At 38.9% G+C, this 25,742-nt stretch overlaps 1 protein-coding gene across 1 annotated transcript in view; it reads left to right on the forward strand.

The window, feature by feature from the left end:
• Nucleotides 1-21,519, forward strand: part of LOC124159753 (serine-enriched protein) — a 77,147-nt gene extending 55,628 nt beyond the window's left edge. Inside the window, exons 5-10 of the mRNA XM_046535664.1 lie at nucleotides 1,033-1,068; nucleotides 11,523-11,640; nucleotides 15,002-15,159; nucleotides 18,177-18,308; nucleotides 18,718-18,900; nucleotides 21,223-21,519. Of these exons, the coding sequence (XP_046391620.1) occupies nucleotides 1,033-1,068; nucleotides 11,523-11,640; nucleotides 15,002-15,159; nucleotides 18,177-18,308; nucleotides 18,718-18,900; nucleotides 21,223-21,519 (924 nt within the window). The remainder of the gene's footprint in view (nucleotides 1-1,032; nucleotides 1,069-11,522; nucleotides 11,641-15,001; nucleotides 15,160-18,176; nucleotides 18,309-18,717; nucleotides 18,901-21,222) is intronic.
• The last annotated feature ends 4,223 nt before the right edge of the window (nucleotides 21,520-25,742 follow it).

Here is a 25,742-nt window from a genome sequence, read left to right on the forward strand (position 1 = left end):
CATGCGTGCACAAATTTTAACACTGCAATGAACCACCTCCATGAAATAAGGAATTCTTTAAACTCACTAATGTGCAAAATATTTATTTTGCAATAATTTTTCTTGTAGCTGATAATGAATATGAATTGAAAATATGAGTAATTGATAAACCTATTACTCTCCTAGACATAATCACACATTTTTGTAATTTCTATTCCACCTTTCAATATCTGGAATGTGACATTATGTCATATAGGGTTTTATAATCATGAAACCATGCTATTATGGAAAATAATATTAAATGTTTTTGCTGTTAATGCAAAATAAAGCTTAGAATTTTAATGCTAGTTCTAACAAAATGCTGAGATTTTAATTGAAAGCCCATAAAATGTACCTTTTGAATTAATTATTCAGGTTTACAGTAAAATGTATAATTCGTCGATGCATATCCTTTCACTTCACATCAATTTTCATTGCTGCCATTATTCACATCAGCCCAGTTCCAAGAATGTGGACCCTCCATTCCTTGCTTGCACATATTTTCCATACAATGATATATGATTCTTTTGTGTAAATAACACCATTATGAATGTTTCTTTTACAAATACCTTCTTTAACTATGTCTGTGTAACCCAGTACTTGTACAATATTATATATACATATACATTTTTTTTCAAAACCTTTAACTATATTACATGCATACACTTAAGCACTCTTCTCTCTCACTGTCCCACCGCTGTCTTTTCCTTCTATCATATATCTTTTCAGTCGCGCAAAACACGTCTCACACAACTTGGCATCAACTTCTGGGATTTCTGTCACCCGTTTTTCGACGTACACCCCCAAAATTTTTGGGAGAAAAGCAACGACACACGCATTTGAAAAAAATTAAAAATAAACATGCATGGCTTATTACAACACACTCCCAAATTGGTGTTGAAAATTACCTGACCAATCAGGAAAAAAGTTCAGATTTACAGGTCAAAATTTCCAAACGTTTCTCCTACAATACGTAAATGTGTTTTTCTTGCGACTTTTTCTCTTCGCCCGCAGCGTGGCTTCTCACAGCAACTGGCGCCGATCCAAGAGGTAATAAAATACTCGGTTTCATTTACTCTCTAGAAAAAAAAAACATTTCATACAGCCTTCCAAAGCTATTTAATCTATATAAGATTCTATTCATACCTTTTTTTACCGTTGTTTGTAATCCTACGTTGATTTTTCTCAATAACTTCCTCTCATCATAGAAACTTCCATGTGGTTGGGATGTTTCAAAACATGTCATGATTTCTCACTTAGATTTGTTAGAAAAATTACTCGTGGTAGTTCTTATGTGCATTTTTCACCATAGCTTAGGATTTGACTTCTTCTTTTATAGAGGCTGCCTGCTCCAGTATTAGGCTTAAGGTGGCATCTTTCTAATGACTATCTCTTTTATATCATCATTACGTAATAATCCGATGGCTCCAAATTTTAGTGCGTATGCTTTCTTAGCGTCCGTAAACAGTAAAATAAAGAGAATAGGAAATTCGAAAGTCACATGGCCACTTTAAAGAGATGGAATTGGAGATAATATTACAAAATAAGGATTCCATCGTAAAACTTCCATTATAATTGATTACTTATGCAACTCCACTCCAAATAAAGAGTGCGGTAATTGGATAAGATTTTAAGAAACAAAAACATTTTGCCAATCTTATGCATAAATAGAATATTAAAAAATGAAATAAGGAACTCAAAGAGAGACAACGCTGTTTAAATGTTGTCAAGTTTTCGCACTATGACTTGGAGCCATCGGATCTTTGACTCATGTAACTTGTGTGATTGCAATTGATTGTGTGTGTGTGTCTGTAATATCTCGCACATTGAGGCTAATGTACCAAGTGTCTCAAAAGATACGTGCGTTTCCATAAGGGCTTACGGATACGCGGGGCAACAGTGAAAAGTAATTCTGTTGGCGAGTAGAAGAGAGACGGAAGAGTTGTTGGAAGTATTTGCGCTTGAACACATAAGGTGAATTTTTATTAATAGAAAGACTCATGAGCTTCATTGAAATTTTAAAGTGCTTCTGTAGTTATCGTTTTCGATACTATATAATTAGGGATACCCCATGGTTTTCCACTTATGTTTTACCAAAACCATGAGCTGATCGTCATGAAATAACTATTTTAGTAAATAAGTATTTAAATTTAGTCTGGAAACCAATTTAAATATTTCGAGGACCAATGCAAAAAATACATGGCCGAAGAATTTTCTACACAGCACTTAATTTCTGCAGAAATACTGAAACTAAAAACTGCAATAAAATTTCAAAATGCTCGCAAATAGTATCGCATATTTCTCTACTCGCACTTCTCAAGAATAAGACGACGTAGCTACTGATCATAAGATTGCATTATTCCCACTGCATATGAATAATCATGCATTCTCCCCCTCTGCAGCATGTAAACTTTATCTCTGAAGGAAACATGTGTTGTTTATGATAATTCCATTTAAAATTACTAAAATATTTGTAAAAACCATCAAAAGCTATAATTTATAAAAACGCTTGCAAAATAACGGTTCAATAACGCCATAGTCTAACAGCTTATTGTAAAATGATTACCTGATGTCTACTTCCGAAAAAAAGCTATGATTTAAGAAGCCGTGTTGAAAACTTCGTCGCAGCTAGCCCTTGAAACTTCAAATCCAATCTTTTGAAACGCAATTCCGTGTTCGTTTCGGTGATACCCCTTGTGCCGTTGATTTATCCGTGTTAGTTTTTATCCACCCCATCTCCCAATATCTTCCCCACATCTACTGCTCGCTCGGGATCCTTACCCTATACGTCACGTCCGGTCGAACACGACGCGTGTCCATTTTCTCGAGCTACTAATAATCTTTTCCAAGCGCCCCCCCCCCTCCTCCAGTTCGTCTTCAGTTCGGGGAATACTCCGCCAGGGGGTGGGGCAATAGCAGGCCCCAGCATCTCTCAAAGGGCCGCCTTGTCCCTTCTTGAGCCACCACCAAAGAGGTGGCCTGTTGGCCGCCGCCGCCACTAGAGGGTGCAAGGGGCGGACGGCTTCGCTTCCTCATTTAATGAACCGAGGGGGTCTGCTGCGATCCCTCACCACGCAGCCATGTGGTGCATAGGAGGGAGCTTCTGCGTAGCGAGTGTTTGACTGGTGAACGAAAGCGTTTGACGGTACGGTGAGGCCTCGGCGAGATCTGAAGGCTAAAAAGTCACAGAGTAAATTCCAAACGGGTCATAAAAAATTTTACCTTCCTTCGTTAATAGCATTCTGATCCAGTACTTTATAAATTTAAGTATAATTTTGATTAGTTAAAAATAGTAATTGTCTATCACTTACATAGAGGCTGATCTTTATAACATGTCAAAAGAGATATCAGAATATGTCTGTTTGATCATAAATAAACTTTGCTTTGCGGATGTTGATTGAGAGTCCATTGAACATATCCCAATAGTCAAATCCATCATCTTGCATCTCAACTATTTTAAGCTTTCACTTCTTGGAGTTTAATTGTGTATTCTTTCTGATAGACAATGATGGAAATGGAGTTTAATCCCGAAAACAATGACAACTGGGATGTTACCTAAGGCTAAGTGATTTTAAGTTTTCATTCTAGTTGAATTTTGAGGAGTTACTAGTTTTCCAGTGATTCAGACTCCTTATCCTCACTTGTGAAAATTAGATACCTGTGGAAATATTGCGATGCATCTTTTAAAATGAATGAGTACTCTTTATGGAGTCCAATCCGAAAGTATTTAGTCTAAACCAATAGTAGATATCAAATTATGTTTTGAGAAATTATATCATTTGTGAAAGTCACTAAATGATTACATACTTGTAAGAATGTAATCAGGGTTCATGATAAACGTGGGAGGTATTTACTAGATGACTTTTTATCCTTTAGCATGCATTCATTCGTTACCCAAAAAGTCGCCGTCCATCTCAGCTTAAATTTTTTTATCCATAGCTGTTACGAAGGGTAAAGCTTTCCGCAAAAGTTTCTAAAGCCTTACCCAAAATTTATTGTAGTCAAAATTTATTTGAAAATATAATGTACTCCCATTCAGTTTTCAGAGAGATTTAAATTAGTTGAGCGCAGTTGGACATAAAATTTGAGGTGTATTATAAACAAAGAGGGACATAAAATATTGTAATTTTGAAAAACAAAACTATATGAGCCATGGCTCTCGAACTAAATATGTTGGTATAAATATAAAAAAAGAAATTTTACATTAAAATATTGAAAGGAAAGGTTTACCCTGACTATTAGGAATTTATTGCAACGTTTTTGGTTTACGGTATCGTTCCCATGATTCATATATGCACGTTATTTACTCCATTCATCAAATAACAAAATTATTGATAGGCCACCTCAAAGAACAGGTTTCATGCACCAGCAAAAGCCATTAATATCTGCTTCCATAAGAAAGAGGAGCTATGCAGATAACTATGGAATACGATTGATGGTTCGTTTTAGCCTTTTTCATAAACTTGCAAAGATTTTCTGGGGTACCGAAGAAATTATGAAAAAATAATAGTAAAAAATATCTCGGAGTTTTATCATTTATTGATCCTTATTTTGTCTGTAGACCACACACGACTCAAAACTATGTGGCACATAGTGTATCCCTTCATATCGTACAGCACAATGCACTTTTCTGTTTGTGAAATGTCCATTCTTCACGTCATGTTTGGTGGGTATCGGCTTTAATTTATCTTGAATTTATGATTACGTGGGATTATAACAAGTATTGAAGAGGATAAAATGTAGAAATCTTAATGCTCACATAAACGAATAGGAAAAGCTTGAAAAAGTAAAAACATTCTTAAATGTACTCTCAAGAGCAATGATTAGTTTCAGGATGTTGATGATGAAATTATTTCTTGATGATTCCAGTCTTATTAAAATATAATTTACGAACACAGCAAATAAATAAAAGAAAAATAAGTACTTGCTTATATTTTCAATACAATTATTTTATTGAAAAATAGTTCCCGTTCTTGGGTAGCATCGTACTCCCTAACGTAGCAAACTAGGCGAGCACAGGAGAAGCTACACTGTGATAGGAAAATTTGCGAAATCTAACCCTTTCAAACGCTTCTTTCGTTTGATAGAGTTTAATATGAGCATTATAAAACAGATTTCAAGTAGCCAAAGCCGAATTCGGAATGAACAATGGAGAAAATGGTATTATTATCCATGACGTAAAAGAGAAAATCATCTGTGAGAAATTTACTTCATGAGCCATACTAGTCGACCAACGAAAAAAAATAATAGACATTTCCACCATTGCCTTCTCAGAAATTAATCTAATAAATACTTTTTTAGCATCTCTTGCGTTTAATGCTTTGGCAAAAACATATGCTATTTTGAAATATGATGGTAAAGATAAATTCACATGAAAAAGTAAAAATACCTAGATACTAAAAAAATCCATGCTTTTTGCATAGCAAAAGAAAAAATATTATTCAATAACTTCAGCACTTACAGGATTTGATCCAATTGCTTAATATGATTAATACTTTAAGAATAATATTTTTTAACCAAATAAATATAGCGTTTAGCAATACAGCATCCAAGTGTAAACATAGGTACATGACGGAAACTATTGTGATTGTTCTTGCGGATTAGATAAATCTTTGTTGCTTGATCGGAAGTTGTTTGTCCTATATATATATGCCAACCTGTATCTGAATGGATTTAAGTATGTATGCAAGTATTATTTTAAGGACTGTTTGCATCTCTTCTCTCGCACACAACTTTTGCACCTTCTTCTTCCGTCTCCTTTCTTGTCTCACCGTTATCTTTCCATATCACTCTGCTCCTCAGCACCCAGTAAATTTAAAAATATAAATCAAAGCCTCAAGTAGTTTGTTGATTGCATCCAATCTTCTTTCTCCTTCTCTGTTGTGTTTCATTTTTTCCATTCCTCAAAGTGATATGTCCATCTTCTTAGCAAAAAATGTATAATAAATGTGTTTCGAGCTGCTGGGGATGGCGAGCGCATTTCGCCAAGCGGCCAGCGTCCAATTTGTGCACCCAAGGTAAAGCACCAAAGCACTTCCATCCTCATCCCTAGAACATCATACCCTTTCCTAATAGCCCTAAAATAATTAGCCACGGACGAAAGGAGATAACCTAGACACGATCACCAAGGGTATTAATTAACCTTAAGGTTGGTTTTCACAGTTAAGCTTTTTAGTTTTAGAGTTCATCCCAGGTTGACCAAACAGGAGTTTATAACCCCAGATTGTTGATGCCCGGCCTCTCAGATCGGCAGCTAGATCTTTCTTGTAATGGAGACGAAGAATAACATGCTGAGATTCATGCTATTTATTAGCTTCCCATTTCCAAATTCTTCTTTGCAATATTAGCATAAATTTTCCTCGCATAAGCATTAGCACTCTGGGAGCCAGAGGTGTTTAATAGTGAACGCTTTTCTGATCAAAACAATAAGAAGACAGGACAACTTAATCCGTCACTTCATGAGACATGATAGCCAAAAGATGACAATCGTCGAAGGACGAGAAGAAAGGCAAAGGGTTGCCCTGAATGAGTTGCAGTTTATTAGGAATGAATTAAATAAGAAGTACGTAGGTATAAAAAAGTGAGCAGATAGAAAAGTAGAGTGACAACTACATCAAACCGAGTTTTTCGAGATTTTTTGCGCATATTCATGATGAGTGCCAAAGAATTAGAGCAAGCTTAGATAACCTAAAATTTTCTTTATTTCTCTCTGCAAGCAAGTAGGACTCTAAATGTAATCTCAGCTATAATTATGATTCCTGCTATGTATAAATAATTAGCTATCTGAAAGGCATCAGGTTTCTCAAAAATTTCAATGGAAACTGAATTTACTTATTTTTAGATCACCAGTATCATCACACGCTAATTTAACCGCTTAATCAGTTTTTAATTTCCTTATTTACTAATTAATAAATGTGAACTACAAAAGAAAATGAAGTGAATATCGCATGAATATAAATTCATTGCCGGCTTATCTTTCGTTTATACCGGAAAATGCGGGCACCAATATTTAAAAACTTTGACGGACCTTCTCAGATGTTTCCTTCAAGCTATTTTTTGCGCCACTTTGGTCCGAAGCTTGCTTTTTAATGCATTTCTCGAGCTCTCAATGACTGTTCCGAAGACAAAGATTGAGCAAGGCGTGCGACATGATGGCGGGTCGATTAAAATCCGCTCGTCTTCTTCAAGGGATACGAAGTGCCGACCAAAAAGAGGAGTTATTCCCAACACGTCACGTCCACAGTCCCTCCTCTTTCAAGGCATTCTCCGCTTGGCTATCTCCGGGCACAACCTTGCGCTCCTCATCAGTAACGGCTAATATTTCGCTTCGTTCGCTTTTTTACTGCTGGCGTTTGAGGAGGAAGGAGTCAGGGTCTAGTGTAATCGGAGGATGCTGAATATTCAACTGGGTAAAAATATTTTCCCCGGTCCTATCAATGGGCACTGTCCATTGGGAAAGTCCAACCACGGGGGGAATATGAGGCCAGAGTTTCTCCGAAAACAGTGCCTAATTCTGGAACCTCTCAGGGATAATTCCGCGCTGCGACGTGAGAAAGTTTATGATGGAGACAAAATTTTGCCTAAATCAAGTCCGACTGAAACATGGTTTTTTTAAGGGAATGGTTCAAACAAATTTGATATGATTTCTTTTCATTTGTGATTATCGTATGTAAAGAATAATTTTTTTAAATGCCATCGTTTTTTGTTCGCTAATTCCTCCTTGTAACTCTTATTACAAGTTTTAAAAAATTGGAAGTTATTTTTTGGGGGGTGGGAGGACTGATTACATTTGAAAACCATGCGTAGCTTAAATGATTGGGTGTGCGTTCAGGTACCTAAAATTTTATAAATTAATCCCTGGTCATAAAGAAAATTATATGGGAGGAATAGAAGTATGTGGGCGGTGGAAACGAGATTTGGTGAGTTAAAAGAGTACAGCTAATAAAAATGAATTTTTTTAAATTAAGAAGAGGATCAATTGTCTGAAATTTCCCTTATTTCTGTGATTTCAAGTGATTACGGCTGTATTAAATGATAAAAAGAGGGTGCATTATACTTGTAAAGATCATTATAAGAGGTTAAGAATGAGAGAGTCCAACGTTGTACTGAGGTTATTAACCGCTCCTCAACGCCTTTCATTGATGCAAATACGCCAGAAATGTGATACGCGGAGCTATGTTTCATATTTCTTGGCTTTTCCCGGATGATGCTAAACTACTTATACAATATACAGAAATACACACCCCCTGATGGTTATATGCGTGCATATTAAACGGATGAAAAATGGATGTTCAACCCTAAGCCAATTATGATGAACTATATTTCCAGATTGGACCAGAAATCAAAACTGTTTCAAATTAGTCCTGAGTCTGTGGCTGTACGCCGAGAAAATTGGGGACTAATAACTATTATATTGCTTTCCGTGAAGGGCATGAGGCCGATTTGTCGCAAAGGGCTGACTCAGAAAAGAATTTTTCCGCAGCTGTGTGAGCAAAAGAAAATAATATGGCTAATGCCAAGCTATTTGAAATATAGCCTCTTGCATCGTGCTCCAGGCATATCAGTATTTGCATCAAAGAAAGGCGTTGAGAAAAGCGGTTAAAAACCCCATTACAGTGTTGGGCTCTGTCAGTCTTAACCTCTTTTAATGATCTTTTCAACTACACTACATCACTTTGTTATCATTTAATACTGCCGTATACACTTTATATCGCAAAAATAAGAGCAAATTTAGATAATTTCTATTGACCTTCTTCTTAATAAGAAAAACTCCATTTCTATTGGATGCTACCAAAGGAAATAAGAAAATTAATGTGTATGGTTGGTTCAGAATCTTATGATGATTATTCTCAAATAATTATGTACTATACGACGTAATATGAGCTGTTTGGACGAATAAATCTTTACGTGTGGTTTCGTTTCCAGTAGCTATTTCAAAGTGCGACGATAAGCGCACAAGTCTATCCAGGCATGGAAACTTAATTTCCTTGTCATAAAGTAATAAATTTCATAGCACGGTCTAATCTCGGTTGCTATATTATATTGATCAAATTGACTATCTAATAAGTAACATTATAAAATAACAAACTAATTCATGAGTTGCGACTGTTAGGTTATTTATATTAAATTAGTAGATTCGTTCGGGAATTCAAGGCATATGCTTCATAAAATAACTACTTATACCACATTTAAAATACAGAAGTATGCGCTGCAAATACCCTTGAAAGAAATATGAGACGGGAAGAAAAATTATCCTTATCTGGTAGCGTCCTCTTACAATTTGTTTGCATAGATTTTTTATAATACTTTCTATGGGATCGAAATGACATAATGAGATTTTTTCCCCTTTTTCTGATAATATTTTATCTATAACGCTTTTGCGAATGGCAAATTTGATATCCCTCTGTGGCCCACCGCGCGTTGCAGCAGTTTGAAGCAGTTAATTAACCATTAATCTATCTGCCTCTTTTAATTAAGGGAGGGTTGGCAGTTGGAGGACAAAAAAAACAACGAAGAATTGACCTCCACCCGAGAAGCAAGTACCGCCGAAAATTTCATACAAGATGAAGCCTTCGAGTTTGCTCCCCCATAATCAGTCCTGTGTTTCGTAACCATTTCGGCAGATGAATCATTCTGAAAACCATGACGTAGCGCTTTTAATGGGGCGGAAATGGAATGTCGGCTGGGCGAACTCCCTATCTTGGTGCTTTCATCGGTGTCCATAGCGTTTTCACAGTGATTGCAAAGCTCATAGGGCGATTGTTGTATTAATTGTACGACGGCGAAAAGTCCTTTGTAGAAGTAAATTTTCGAGAGAAGCCGGATACGCTATTAAAATTAACGACTAAGCAACAAATAGTCAATAGCGCAGTAATTAAATTAGCCAAAATGAGAAATAGGCGATCAAAATACGGATTTCATCGCAGGATTCCTCTAATACTGCAGCAACTATTGCTACCACCACTATGGGGAAAATTAGATGCCTAACTAATAATTAAATGTGTCAGCTACATTAAATTTCTCATAGACTCAGCATTACAGCTCTAATTCTATAGAAGAAACTAACGTCAAGTGAACTGAACTGAACTCAAAATATAGGAATGTAATCAACTACCAGCATAATTCTTCGTGCAGTTAAGTAATTTCCGTAGGAGAGGTAATTCTTAAAGGTAAACACTGCAATTAAAAATAATTTCTGCACCGGTATTACATTGAGGTTTAGATTAAGATGACAACCCAATGAGGCTAGGTTAAGAAAGCTATATCTGATCTTCATCATCACTGATCTGTATCGGAGATTAAATGCCCATCTGGTCCATAAAGAAGGTATCTCCTTTCGTGATAATTCGACCATGTATTCTTGTCAATGCTCCCATGCATTTTTACCGAAATTCCTTCTACTTTCGCAAAGATCCTAGCGATATCGTAATAAAACGAAAAATCAAAAGAAAAAAGATTGGCAAGTTTTGAATAAAACTCAATGATCTGGGTTTCGCGTGGTATATCGTTTTCATGAGTAGGTATCATAAGATACAGTAAATGTGATTTTTTTGGTCATTTATTTTCCGCAAATATGAGACCGTGAACGCTTATATGGTGGCTGTACTACGTAAAAATAAACAGTGACAACTTAAAGTGCAAATCTTAAGCAAAAGCGGAGGAGCACAATTAAGACGCCCGAAACAAGTGGCATCAAAATAATAAAACTTTTCTCGTTCATTGGTGAATTAACGTTGTGGGAATTCTTAGGTGACGAAATAAACAAACTTTGCATATACTAGTTGACTATTTTCAGTGCCTAAGAGTCATTTAAAGATGGGCGAACAGTAACGCTATGCATAGGTTGGGAACACTCATTCCCTACGCTTTCGCAGCCAGTATATACTCTGACCGCTAGCTCAAACCTCTTGACAAGAGGGCGTAGAAACTATACCAACTCAAGTAAAAGAATGGAATAAAGTTGAGTAAAATACTAAGGCTGATTTTCATTCAACGTGACCAATATTAGGGAACTTGCTTATTCGGTGATTTTTCAACTATACTTTTCTCAAACATGACGAAAATTTTAGCATGCAGGAAAAGTACAATTTAAATAAAAACGTACTCATAATATTTACAACGTACGCTGTAAATATTATGTGTATACTTCCCGTCCGCTACTATACTAAAGGAAGCGCACACCGCGTGTACGTTTACTGTACGATGCCATATTCGGCAGGGTAATGCGATATCGTCAAAATGATTCTATTACCTTATCACATCCAATCCCTGAACCAAATGATACCCAAATATGCGACCCAGCGCGTTTTCCTATCCCGGCACCGTCACTGCACTGGTCACCCTAGCACCCCAGCGAAGCCCCTATAAACTGCCGAGGTCTAGTACCTCAAGGTCTCGGTCTTGCACCCTCCGCGCTTCCACGCGGTGGCTGGAGGGGATCGGGGCGTGTGTAACGACGCGCACCAACCCGCGCCCCATCCCCCCTCCTCTTCCGGTGTCTGCAGCCTCAATCCAACCAGCACCACACGCTCATCATCGAAGAATTCGAGCCGGACGTCTTCCGACAGCTCATCGAGTACATCCACACGGGCTGTGTCACGCTGCAGCCGAGGACACTTCTTGGTAAGTCAATACCACTATGTCCTCGATTTTCTTTGAAAACATTAGCGGAATGTGAAACGATTCGCAACGAAAGAAATTTGTGTAGTCAAAGTAGACGAAAGAAAATTTCTCTGACGGGCTATGTATATGTCTAAGGGATCCAGAAATTTTAGGTATCGACCTTAGCGCTGCGCAATAACCTTAAGGTTGAAGTTACATGCATAATTTTTCATCTTAATTTTTACCGTGGCCTCAAAGCTCACTCTACCCGAAGGTTAGCGTAGAGAGATTAAGGTTGATCTCACGACAGACTGAGCCAAGGGCAAATGAAGGCCACGCATTCAGGGTAGTGGGAATTTGGGCAACCTTTCATACCTTTCACTGGGCAACTCGCACTTCGAGAATTTTTGTTTTATATTCAGGGCCTAATTATTCACAATTATTTAACAAAATTATACGGGACCGGAAAGCGAACCATGGGTCTTCTGCTTGATGGACCATAAGGGCCAAACATCTTGCACCTCGAACCTTGGTCAATTGCCATAGTAATCAAAGGAACATGAATCGCTTATTGGTCTGCGGAGTGGTCCTGACAGCCAATGGTCTATGGTTCAATTCCCAGTCCAGAGTTTTCCCCGTGGCAACTATCATTAACTTAACGGGCGTTAAAGCGGCAGGTTCTAAATATATCACAGTACTGCCATTCGCGGCTTTGGCGAAGGGGTGGTGTTCACCTTTGGTAGTGGCTTCTTTGAAGCCTATCTACACTTGCGTGCCATCGATAATAGCAACGCAAGGGAATAAGGGTTTAACAGCGAGTACACTGAACCCTAATAAATTACCGTGGAAATTATGGCATCCAGTTATAGTGGATGTTTGCGCAGGGAACCGGAAATCCAAAAGTCCGTGCTTCGATTCCCGATCCAAGGGAGTTTATTCCCTCAGCAATCATTTTGAATTTGACCGCCGTTAACGCGGCAGGTTAGACATTTGACCCGTTATTATTTTTTTCAAACAATAAAATTGATTGACTTACCTCGCCAACTTCATTTATGTATGATATCGCTTTTATCGGATTTTCATACGTTAATTTCACATGAAAATAATATTACCAGGTCAAATGAAATAAATTGATCCTCGATTTCTCAGGATCAAAGCTGCTCGGCTTCCAACCTATATTCTGGTCTTGCAGTAAGAAACGAGATACTCGCAGTCCCTTGAGCGGCTTGCTCCCTTTGCTCAAGCTCTCCAAACCCGGTACTTGGGTAGGTCTTGGCGTTAAGTGCCCATGCATCCCTTCTATTTTTGGTATATCACTGAGCTTACCCACTTAGAACGCCTGTGAATTGAAAAGTTGGACTCAATATGGGTCCATCATCAATACTCAAGTGTGAACTTGTAAACACTTCGTAAGAAAAGGAAAGTCTGCCAAGAGGACTAATTTTAACAGATTTCGAATTATACTCGTTAATATTTTACGCTTATCGAAAGTCTCATAAAAATCTGCGGCCATTAAGAATGGGGTGATACTGGGTGGTCAATCAAACTAAAAATTAAACGTGAGAATGTACTTTCAACCTCTATATAGAATAAGTTTACTTTATGAGTGATTAATTGATATCCTTTTTTATCCATGCCCTTCAGGATTTAAGTTATTCAAATTATAATGTCATTTTCATTACTTGAATTACTCTCTGTTTATGCCGATAATGATTTTGATGTAAGATGGGGGATGGGGGAAATTCTATTTTGAAATGCGTCGCTATTTTTACTGCGCAAGGCGGAGATGGAATACCAGTAGCTCACCAGTTCCGAGAATTATTCGCGTTGATCACCTGAGTTGTGGCAAAATAGGTATTCGTCATTATCGAATGCTTTTGAAACCTTAAATTGTGCCGTCTTTCCCAAAACTCCTCGAACTTTTCTCCTCCGCCTTTGTTTCTTCATACTGAAGAACTTCCCTTGCTCCCGAGTGAGGTTTAAAGATTCGCTTTGAGCCCATTTCTGCTTCTGTGCCCTTTCGTCTTCGAGAAAGCGAACTAGGTAATACTCAGTTGTTTGAAGCGTAACTCTATGGAATATACTTAACATAATTAGGAGTAAAGAAAACTTTTTAATTCCAAAATATAACTGATAACTTCAGGCTTTACTTTGTGAAACCTCTCCATATTGGAAGTAAGGAAATAAAACTTTGTAAGGTTCACTGTTATTTAATTATGGGCACGACCCGGGTTTCGTAACTTGGTTACATCGTCAGGTGACTGATCTTGCATGCATCATACATTTATACACAAAGTACACAAGTGACTGTGAGGACATCTATCGGAAAGGAAAAGGACTGGTTGAAAGAGCGGGGGTGAGGGTTAAACACAGACTGAAATAGGGAGAGGAGGTGGGGGGAAAGGCGGAAAGGGGCAGCCTTGATTTGGGACGAGGATTTTTCCTGTGAGGATAGGTATCTGACCAGCCAGGGGAGGGTGGGTTTAAAGTGGGTGAGGAGACGAGAGCTAAAGAAGGTAGCAGTGTTGGGGAAGAAAGAGAGGATTAGCGGGGTACATTGAGTTTTCTAAATCACCCCCCCCCCCTTTCGGCCTTGGAAACAAATGTCATCGGTAAGGAATACCATTTGCTTACAGACCGAAAGTGGTAGCAAAAACTTCGTTTGGATACCCCCTTGTTAAAATATCATTTTTCATGTTTGGTGGAGGTCACTGACAGCTAAGGTCATTTGCTCCATAGGGGATGGGAGGGTAAGGAAGGAAGGGTGGAGAGAAACCCGGCATTAGCCTCCTCTTGACTAAAGGCGCCGAAGGGACCACGGCTTAACGTCCCATCCGACGGACCGAGTGTTGTACTTGAGATGCCCACCCCACAAAGCACCCAAGCAGAGATCTTCTGGTCTCTGAAAAATCTCTGGCACCGCTGGGAGTTGAACCGAGGCCCACTGGGTGGCAGGCCAACACACTGGCCACCATCCCTGCCTCAACTCTTCACCCCACATGCTCGAAATAATGGGGCTAACTAATTAATAAATGTTACTATGGTTTCTAAGAACTCGATTATAAAATATGCAAGCCCGGAGTGAGAACACCAAAACTCAATGTGATGTGCACTGTATTGTCGTAAAAAACAGGAATGAGTATTTATTTATACAAAAAAATCCATTTTTATTGCAAAAATGTAAAAATGACGATACATTTACTTAATTACTTGATAGACTATAAAATGATGGAGTTAGAAATATTTACTAAATAATAATTAAGTTAGGACGCCGTATTACCATACGGTTAGGTAATTCCCCCTTTATCTTATAATTATTTTTAAATATCTGCCATTAGGATATAGCGATTCTGTATCTAAAGTCTTGATTCGTGTTTCCTAGGAGTGATGAACGCTGCCGACTATTACGGGCTGGACGAGCTGAGGCGGGCGTGCGCCGGCTTCGTGCAGTGCTGCATCAACGTGGACACGGTGTGCGCGCTGCTCGCCTCCGCAGAGAGGTACATCCAGTACAAGTGCACCAAGTCACTCGTGCAGAAGGTGAGGGAACATCACGGTAAAATATTAGAGTGAATGGTTGGGTGTCGGGCCTTCGTCAGGCGCCCTGGCAACAAGACTTTTCTCTGCAAATTGTTCTCATAGTCAGGAACGAATGAAATATCTGCTGAAGGCTTTCGCAGTGCTGGATAGCAGTTATCTCCATTGTCTCCGGGTTTGCTGCGTAATGTAACTTTTGATATTTATGTTTATATTTAACCCATTATAACCCAATATTACCTCTGAACAACATCAAAAATGTATACACTTTCAGCTATATTCAGGAAACATTTAAACTACGTGAACTTTTGTGCTGTATAGGTTAATGGAGAAATATGTAGCTGCCACAATAATCATGATTGAGTAGAAATACTTTACAATTTTAAAATTAAAAGCCTTGACATTTAATTTATTTCAGAATTAGCCCTGAGTTAGAAAGGGTAAATGTGATGTGGATGTTTAATGAATACCGATGTAATATTGCCAAGGAGTTGTGGAGAGGAGAGAAGGGATTGTTAAGAGGGAAGCCATCGAAAAAGGAGTTGGAAGGAGGGAGACGAGAAAAGAAAATTGCATTTTGAAAGGAATAAAGAGTTTTTGGAAGAAACAATTGTGTGAAGTTACCGTCGAAGTTAATTCCAGATCACGAAACGTCATTTGAAATCAAATTCGACGCAGCCAACCAGGAAACGATGGAGAGAAACGTATGAAATCGATTAAGGCTTGACTTGGTGAGCATGCGATATATCCATGATAAAATATAAACTACAAATGGTAATTTGCATATTTTTATATAAAACACCACTTCCGACCATGATTTCGAAAATGACATTGAATATCGAAATCATGGTCGGCAGTGGAGTTTTATGTTAAAGAGGGGAAATTACCATTTGAAGTCAATATTTTATATTCTATCATCCTCTCAGTAAGTTCATATATCGACTTCTAACATCATCAGTTAAGGCCGTTTTACACGAGGCATGGAATCACGCAGGATAGAGCTGCATTCATTTTTAAAATGTCGTGGAATTGCGCCAAACGAAACCAAACGAATTAAACGAAATTAGAACAGGGGTTACTTTTCCATCTTACGTACACGCATTCGCGCATGTATTCTAGCAATTCACCGCTTTACACGACGCAATTTTGACTGCGCCTTCGAGCACACGTCAGATTGTGCAAGTACGTGCCCCGAGTAAAACGGCCTTTAGTTTGCTGTTCAGCAGGTTCTCATTAGATGATTTTGCCTAGTGCTATCATCTTCATGCGTGAGTAGCCTGTTTTCGCTTCTAAGTAATCTTTCATTTTTTTCTTCTTCTGCCAAATTATTGATACGCATACCTCCTTTACCACAACATCTCTTTGAAAAATGTTTTCGACCCGGCCAGTTTTTTTCTTTGTTTTGGTTATCGCCGTCAGTCCTTCATCTTCCTCCAATCTGGTGTATGCCTATTCTTATCTCACTCTGTTTACCCAACAAAATTCTTTTCTTCTTCTCACATGCTTCAACCCGTTTTAAATCCTTTTTGAATGCCGTGAATTTCTCACAACCGTAGATTCAGACACTCCAAACATATGGTGAAGAGCAAGTCAGATTTTAATGAGTTGATTATTGTGGACAAGCCTGGAACCGTCCTGCCACCTTTGTATTAGGAACACTGAACATGAATTATCTATGTATCCTAGGTTATTGAATTAGAAATTACCTTCGTAATTATATGGAGCAAACTGTAATGACAGACTGACTTGCAGAAGTTCTATCCATTCTTCAACGTTCAAGCGTCGAATGACGTACGTTTGGTACTCAAAAAGTGAAGTTGTGAAGGGTGTTCATAAAAAACAGCGATTTTAAAACGAGGGTTTTATGAATATGACCCCAAGAATATGCATCGCAGCCAAAACCGAAAAGTTAAATTCACCTGAAAGCCGAAGAAGATAGGAGGAAAATTTTTAAACATTATACCAACGAAGAGAATAATTCTGAATGTTATTCATAGCTGCCAATTGATACTCATTTCCTCGAAATCTATTTTTGTCTGAGGTTCAATGAAAAGGCTCTTGGCTCCTACGATAGCAACGTATTTTCCCGGCCATTCATCCGCATCTTTATTTTCTCTTGGAGAAAACTCAAGAAGTCCAGACACGACAGTACCTTGCACATTCTTTTTCCTTATCAAATGATTTTTAAATATGTATAGAGAGGAATAAACTGAAGCAGTGGTTTTCTTGATTCTTGAGTCGAGAATATTTCAACAGCCGGTAAGTTCTGTGCATTTCAATTTGGCGCCGCGTTTTCTAAATTATCTTTGGGAATAAAAATCATTACCTTCAGCCACATACAAGCTTATTCTTTAAATAGTCAGGGAACCAAGAAAAAAGGAAAATTTCAAAATATTTAGTAAAATTTAAACATTAAGTTATCAGTTACGTCTACATTATTATCAAAGGATCACATTCTATAATCATCATTATGCTTCTGAAAATGTGCTGTAATTAAATTAGGCATCAAATATGATAAGCCATTGCTTATAAATAATACTATAATGTAGCCTGAAAATATATATTTCAGTTTACTTCCATCCATATGGAATCTCAGAAGACGAAAGAGACCTAAAACAATCTCGCTTCATCGCGAATAAATGTTAATAATTGATCATCTTGAAATTGACGTTTCATATTAAATCAAAACGTACCTCAAAATACCAGATACAGATACTTGAAATTCCTTCATTACAATACTGATTGCCATTCTTGATGATTGCACCTTCATATATGCTGGCCGAAAGAAAGCCGTAATTTTAATCTTTGGAATAACGTTCAATGGCAATGAGATTAATTTTCTATTACTGCTCACCCTTAATTCGCAATGGCTGGCAAGTATTACCGATGGTAATACCATATCATTTTAGATACTTGTGATATATACAATCATGAATGTACTTAATTAATATTTGGAAATATACAGAAGTTTACAAATAAACAGGCTTCTAGTAGGTACTAATGACTTGTTTGTATTCCAGGTCCTTGAATTCGTCGATGAACATGGGAACGAGGTGCTCAACCTTGGGTCTTTTACTTTACTACCTCAACACGTCGTACGTCTCATTATGGCCAGGGAGGAACTCAGGGCGGACGAATTTACGAAATTTCAGGTAAAACCAATGAACTGTGTTGGATCATTACACAATAAATATCATTCAACCTGTATTTGAGGCCTTTGCCGTAAAAATCAATTGTATTTTGAAAATATGCAATCAGAATTTTATGGTGTTAATACAGCTAAAAATCAGTGTGGAAAAATATTTTAACCCCACGACAAAATTTCAATCATTCATTTTGCTGTTTTCTAAATTGAATTTTTATTCCTTCAATGAAGAGGTAGGTTCTCCGGAAATAGAGCTAATTAAAATCAATCAGGCAAATCAATAGCAAAGTACATTAACATTGCAAGGAAACAAATTCATCTTCAGACGTGCCCCGTAAAAAAAGGCCTTAAGAAGCAAAATACCTGTATGAATTCCACAGTTTCGCACCAATACTGTTCTTTGCATCTCCACGCAGGCGGCGCTGATGTGGGGCAAGAAGTACTGCGACAGCAACCCGAACACGCAGCTGAAGGACGTGATCGGAAACTTCCTCGAGTACATCCAGTTCCACAAGATCCCGGCGAACGTGCTGATGAGGGACGTCCACCCTCTGGGACTGGTGCCATACCACATCATCATGAACGCCCTCGCGTACCAGGTGCGGCTCATCTAACCACCTACTCCACAAACAACTCGAAATCACCACTTAACTAATAATAACTCTTTTAGAAACGTTAATAAAATCAATTCATTAGTTGTTATCTTGTGGAATGAAGGTACACTTTAATTGAGCATAGCAAAGTACGATCTACAAACTTTTTATTGTTGTCTGCTAGTTTCAGAAACCATATTATGTTATATGTATCATTAACTAATTGATTGGAGTTTCGATGGGGTGGAGATCTCAAAGAGTGCTAGACCTAGATGGTCTATTTTGCTATCCACCAATAAGTGATTACCCGTAATGCCACAAGTGGTCAAATTTCAGGTAAATCCAATGGACTACTTTGGCTCATTACACAAGAAATATCATCTGGCCTGTTTTTGAGGCCTTCGCAGTAAATAAAAGCAATTGTATTTTGGACATATGCATGCAGATTTTATGGAGTTAGTTAATTATCTCCCTCTAAAAAGTTACTCCTAGATAACCCAATGCAAACTTATATCTTTACCAATAAGCTAATCTAAGCTTATTTCGTGATCTGAGCCCTTCCCTCCAATGAATAACTCTGTTGCTTTGGGTTGTTGAGATCCTTTGTACTAATGAACAATTGCGTTGTTGCTGGTCGCTGCGATGAATTCCAGCCTCTGTATAATTATGTTGTTGTGGGTTACGGAGATCCTTTTCAGTATTAATTAATTTTGCTGTTGTGGTTTGCTGTGATTCTTTGCGCCATTGTATAATTATTTTGTTGAGGGTTGTTGAGATCCTTCATTTATCCTTCTACCCACTCCTTGTACCTGCAATTATCTGCAAAATAATCCAAACAGTACAGCATTTGTCTCCCAGAGAACCTTAAAATCTGCATTTAAGACATCATTTGTTACTGTATGTTGTTCCTTCTCCCAAAAAATTATCTCTCCCAAAAATATATACGTCTGGTTCAGTCACTGCTTATCTAATCTACGGCGTTATCTAATGATGTTGATGGTGGGTGAATTAACTTTGTGGAGGTTATGCATGCTAAAGTAAAATAAACTTAGTACTTTCCACACTATTTTAATATTCTGCTGCTAACATTATTAGTTTTTAAACTGTGACAGTAAATTTGTTTTTGCTAAACATCTATGTGACATGTTACACGAAGCTAATTTTGATTCCCGTATACAACACACTCGTCACAAAGGAAAAAACTGGACATCCTAGAAATCTTTGAAATTGTGTCATATTCAAAACTATATGGTAAGAAATTGCTTAATGGCATTGTGCCAACCAATTGGTCACTTCTCCTCAGCGTTTATCTCCCCCTTCCATCATTTCCACACCTGGTTCCCAATAGTACGTGGCCTTCACCACTCAAACCACCAACCTTCACCCGACCTCCTCATCCACAATACCTACTTCCCAACCCCCCCCCCCCCCCACCTTTTTGTATAAAATGAACTGTGGCTTGTTGTAGAGATGGCACTCTAGCTTGAAAATGACGTAGAACAGGTCGAAACCAGTTGCAGATATTGAAATAGTGTGATGAGTACGAAGCGCCTTTATTTTATTTTAGCGTAATCTAAGCCAATGTCGTGATCTGAGACCTTTCCTACAATGAATGATTGTGCTGAACTGGGTTGTTGAGATCCTTTCCGGTAATGAACAATTGCGTCCCTGTGGTTTGTTGCGATGCCTTCCAGCCTCTGTAATGTTGTATTGTTGCGGGTTACGGAGATCCTTTCTGGCACTGTGTAACAGCGCTGTTGTCGGTCGCTGAGATCTTTGGCGCGACTTCATAATTATGTTGCTGCGGGTGGTTGAGATCATTTGGGAATCATCACTCATCATTCAGGATCATTATTTAGGACTCAGATCACGGCACTACCTTAGATTGCGCTAGTGGTAAGGACACTTGTGCGGCGGAATGCTAAGATCCTTCGCTCCACTGCATAATCATGTTGCTGTGGGTTGTTGATGAAGTTGTTTCGGTATTCCCACCGGATGAGGTTCTCCATCTCTGCCGACGTTTCAATGGTCGTGTCGTCCGTCCATCAAGCCCTAATGACGATGGACGACACGACCATCGTCGCTGTCGTCGTCCATTTTCGGCTTTCCCACCGGATGAGGTTCTCCATCTCTGCCGACGTTTCGATGGTCGTGTCGTCCATCGTCATCAGGGCTTGATGGACGGACGACACGACCATCGAAACGTCGGCAGAGATGGAGAACCTCATCCGGTGGGAAACCCGAAACAACTTCAACATCATCCTACGCCGAGAAAACGTCAGATCTTTCTTGTTGTGGGTTGTTGAGATCATTTACCCTCCGTCGCAGGCAGACCCAACAAGTGTCGACCCCTCCAAGCTCTCCCCCAACCGAGTGAGGCGACGCTCCACCACAGGCAACCAGGGGCGCTCCATGTCGGTGCAGAGCTCCTTGGACCCTTATGGGAGCAACACAACGCTCAGCTCGTCCGGAAGCAGCGAGATCGACAGCGGCAGGGTGAGCTCGGAGGGAGGCGGGGGGACGGGGGGCGGCGGGGGCGGGACCGGGGGCAGCGGAGGCGGCACCGGAGGCAGCGGAGGCGGCAGCAGCGCCACCGGGAGGGCCAGCGGCAAGCACTCCAACTGACGGGTCTCGAGGTGGCCACGTGGCGGCCCGCGGCGAATGGCGCCGGGGTGACATGGCGTCGCGCGCAGCGCCCGCGCTGGCGCCGGAAGGAGGACCCCGGAGAGAGTAAGAGAAAGCCATGGGGTGCGGTCGAAAGAGTGGACGAAAGCAAGGAGCGCGAATATTGAATATGGACTAACATTTGCGAGATGGAAAGCGTCTCAAACGTGACCCCAAAACACTGCGCATTTTTACGTCATCATAATCATCAAGTGTGCGATGATCATCGGGTATAATAATTCGGTCAAGTGCATAATGATAATCGGTGAGTAATAAAATAGAATACGAACGAAAATCGGCTAGTTGGAAATCGCCTCATACTTTTTCCCATAAACTGAGTATTTTGCATCGTACTTAACTGCGCGACGACGATCTGGCAGTAGTTAACCGCTTAAAACGTGATCTTAAGTGCCACGCTTTTTACACTATCGTCTTGTGTACAGTAGTCTATGTGCCGATCTGCGAATGAAGATAGAACACTGGTAGCAGGCCTGTTTCGTGACTTTTTTATGTGATCATTTAGTTCGTACATCATTGAAACGATGTTTACTAAGTCGGTACGGATTGAATCCGAAAAGCTTCCTATAAATTTCTATTTTTTGGTTAGCTTCCTTAAGGATAGAAGTTTTTTTGTGCTCGCTAATAAATGGTACGATGATTGATATATCTCAAGGCTCATGGCAAGGAAGTGGGAAGAAATTGGAGGAGACGGGAATGCTCGAAGGCTGAGGAAGAAGCGTTGAATCAACATGGATGACGTAGTCATGCCCATGCACTCAAATCTTTTTGCTTGTAAGCGAAGTTGAATAACGAAACTTGCGAGATCCGCGGAAACTTCTTTCTAATGTCTTTAGGTCTATGACTTGGATAAATAAGGCAGCCAGGACAGCCTGGCGGCGTCGCATTCATAGCAGCGCTGAACTCAGGTCAGGTACTTACCTTCGCACGCCTTAACATAGCGGAATTTAGTTTAGAAATTAAGCAAAACCACTGACGTCATAACTTCAACAATAATACACTGTTGCAGAATATGCCTAACAATTGCCATGTTGTTGAACAACTTCCTCTTGTTTTAATACGGAAATATTTGGGAGCATATATTTCCTTTTAATTCCATCCCATCCAGTCCACTTTGTATCTAATAGATATAATATTCCGTAATAGCTTGTACTTAAGATGGATCTGATAGGCTGACTACGGCCATAGCGATTGTTTTTCACGTTGTTAATTTCGACAGGGCATTTTATTTGAAGTAATACCCCTATGAAGCAGTTTGATAACATTTTATCGTAAGTGCATAATTTGGTGTAACTATTTCCCCTTGATAATACAGAAGTTAGGGTTCCAATGCTGGCCTCGGCTCCTGGCTAATGTGTAGCACATTTGTATCCATATTGCCTTCGAAGGCGCGCATTCCTGTCTCATCCAGTATCTTCCCATCTATTTGAGAGGAGGTAGGTCAAGGGACGTGGACGTAAGAATTTAGGAATGGGGACGAAAGAGATAAAACAAGGGAATGGAGAAAGAACCATCGGTGACGAATACTGAAAACAGAAGGGACGAAATCGTATTGGAAGCATTGGAAGAGAATGCTTAAAGCAAGGAGAATAGTTAGAGGAGGCCTAATTCCGCCCCACTGAAGGCTGATTTCTGTTGCCATTCCGATCGCATTTTAATCGGTTTCCAAAAATATCCGTGGCATGGTGATGAGTGCAGTGCTATCCTCTTTCTTTTTCCAATATTTTTCAGTAATATAATGTTTGTAATTGCGAGGAATAGCATTGAAAAGTTATGAATTTGATAGATCTCAATCATCATGTCTATAAATTTCGGTTAATAACCCTCGTTATACCTTATTTCCCGTGAAATTCGTATCACTTTGTCCGTCAGCGAACTTCTCCTTCGCGACTTCTTTAAACCCATGAAAATGTTCAGAGGGTGGCAAAACTTTCAAAGGATCCTCTTTTGTAATATTCGTGGTGTAAAGAATGGAAGAGGAACGGCGAGCATATGAACCGCGAATGCAAGCACTGGATCGTGGATGTAAGATGGCGCTGCATTTGGGCGTCTGTTTACTAACCTTTCACTCCTTTTAGATGTCTCCAGCGTCGCGTCGTCCCGGCCTTACATCGATTTCGCGCGCTTTTACGTCATTTGTGGTACGAGGTGCATGCATGTTCTTAGGCCTGCGGTTTTTTTTTTATAACTTGCTACTCACTCGAAAAATATGAAATTGTTGTTAATTCTCGACGTAATCTCCCTGCAGACGTACACATATTTCACGATGCCGACCCCATGATTCCATGGCGATGGCAAATGCGTCTTTAGGAGTCCGTTTTGACCACTGGAAAATCCCCTATACTGTTTTGATTTGTTGTCACTCGATATTCTGCGTACTTGCGGTGTAATGAGGGGGGAGATCTGGAGGATCCGGACCTATCAACTCCCAGAAATTAAAAAACACAATTTCATTCCTTCATAAAAGAAAACCAAATATTGAAAAATCATGAATTTACAAAATATTTCTTTTACAAGTGAAGCTTTTTCGATTTTGAAAAGTGTTTAAATTAGTTTAAAACCCTCTACTTAGTACCCTGTATTTAAAAAAAAAATTCCAGCCTGGTTTTGGACCCCCCCCCCCCCCCGAACGAAATTTCCCACCGCAGCCTATATTAAGCTGTCGCACCCACGAACGCATTTTAGACACATCCATTAATTCATCACCGCATATCTCCTTAACTGTCGATAAATTTCAATTGGTGTGACACCAAGCAAATGCAGAAAGAGAATGATTTCACGCTGTTCATGCAAGGTAAGTGTTCTATCTGTCCTAAATTTCAGCCATCTCAGTCACTTATTGACAAAGAGTGCGCACTCATTTTAAAACAATACACATTTTCTCATGTGCTTCCAGTCTGGAGGAAAGGAAAAATCCTTAGAACTTGAATGCACCTCGTAACAAGCTGTTCTTAGTATATGGAGGAGAAAAAAAGAACCCATTCGTGCGTCAGATTAAATACTTATAATAACAATGGTGGAACTGATGCATGTTTATATTCATTAAGAAGGTCCATTGAGGATCATTATTATTTTAGACTTGGTGGTGTATAGATCGCCATGGTAATTTCAACGCGACGGTTTATGCAGGAATTCCGGGATCACCTAAGCATACAGTGGCGTCGTAAATCCAGCAACTATATTCGTGACATATACAAATACATTTAAATATATAAGCGCATGTGTAGACGAACGGAGGAGTATTTGAGACACTCTTTATCGCTTCAAAAGAGCACAAAAAATGTGGGGTTTGTACTCTCCCTCTCCCTGTCTAACAAAACGAGGCCTTTTCTAAATTAGGCAAAGTGTAGTCTGAAGAAAAAAAAAACGTTTTAAAATTTTTTCAACCATGGATGGACTTTGGGAATTTTTTTAAAAAAACATAGGAAAGTAAAAATTTATATATTTAAAAATTGAAAAAATAACGAATGAGAAAACTTAGGTACCGTACACTGAAATACCTTTTGAAAAAAAAAGAGTACGCGTTTATATAGAAGGTAAACATTTCTTACATTGTAATATCGATAACGCTTTAGTAAATGGTGGGTAAAAAATGTGGAATCGGATTTACTCTAGCTTGGATCGGTTAGCGAGCTAAATACCATGCCGCCAACGTGATCAGCAGAGATCAACAGGGTTTTTGGCCCTATATTCCTGTCTGAAGCACAGCGAAAAAAGTGTGGCCAACTTTTTTATCATAAAAAATGTCTTTTGTCTCAAAGTACTTCTTTCCATTTGTTTCAATACTATTTAACCTCAATTGTGCAGCATATCCTTTTTATACTTTAATTTTTTTAGATGCACACTATTTTTAATAAGTGTACAGATCTCTTATGTGCGAAGAGGTCTTTGTTGTCTCCCTGAATTGTATTCTGCGATCTTTCCTCAACTTTTCATGAATTTTTATTTTTATATTAAAACAGAATCTTGAATTGTTGTGAGAATCAAGGATATTCCAGAAGGAGTCAATAACTTTGTTATTAAAATTGAATAATTGTTCCATATGAAATATCTCTATATCTGTTAACTGATTGTCATGCTGAATGATATAGACTAGCTGTTGACGTGCAGTATTCGTCAGTCTGATTGTTAACAACTTCTGGTAAACATGTTATTACTAATAAAAT

This window comes from Ischnura elegans, chromosome 5 (assembly GCF_921293095.1).
Source record: "Ischnura elegans chromosome 5, ioIscEleg1.1, whole genome shotgun sequence".
Lineage (NCBI taxonomy): Eukaryota > Metazoa > Arthropoda > Insecta > Odonata > Coenagrionidae > Ischnura > Ischnura elegans.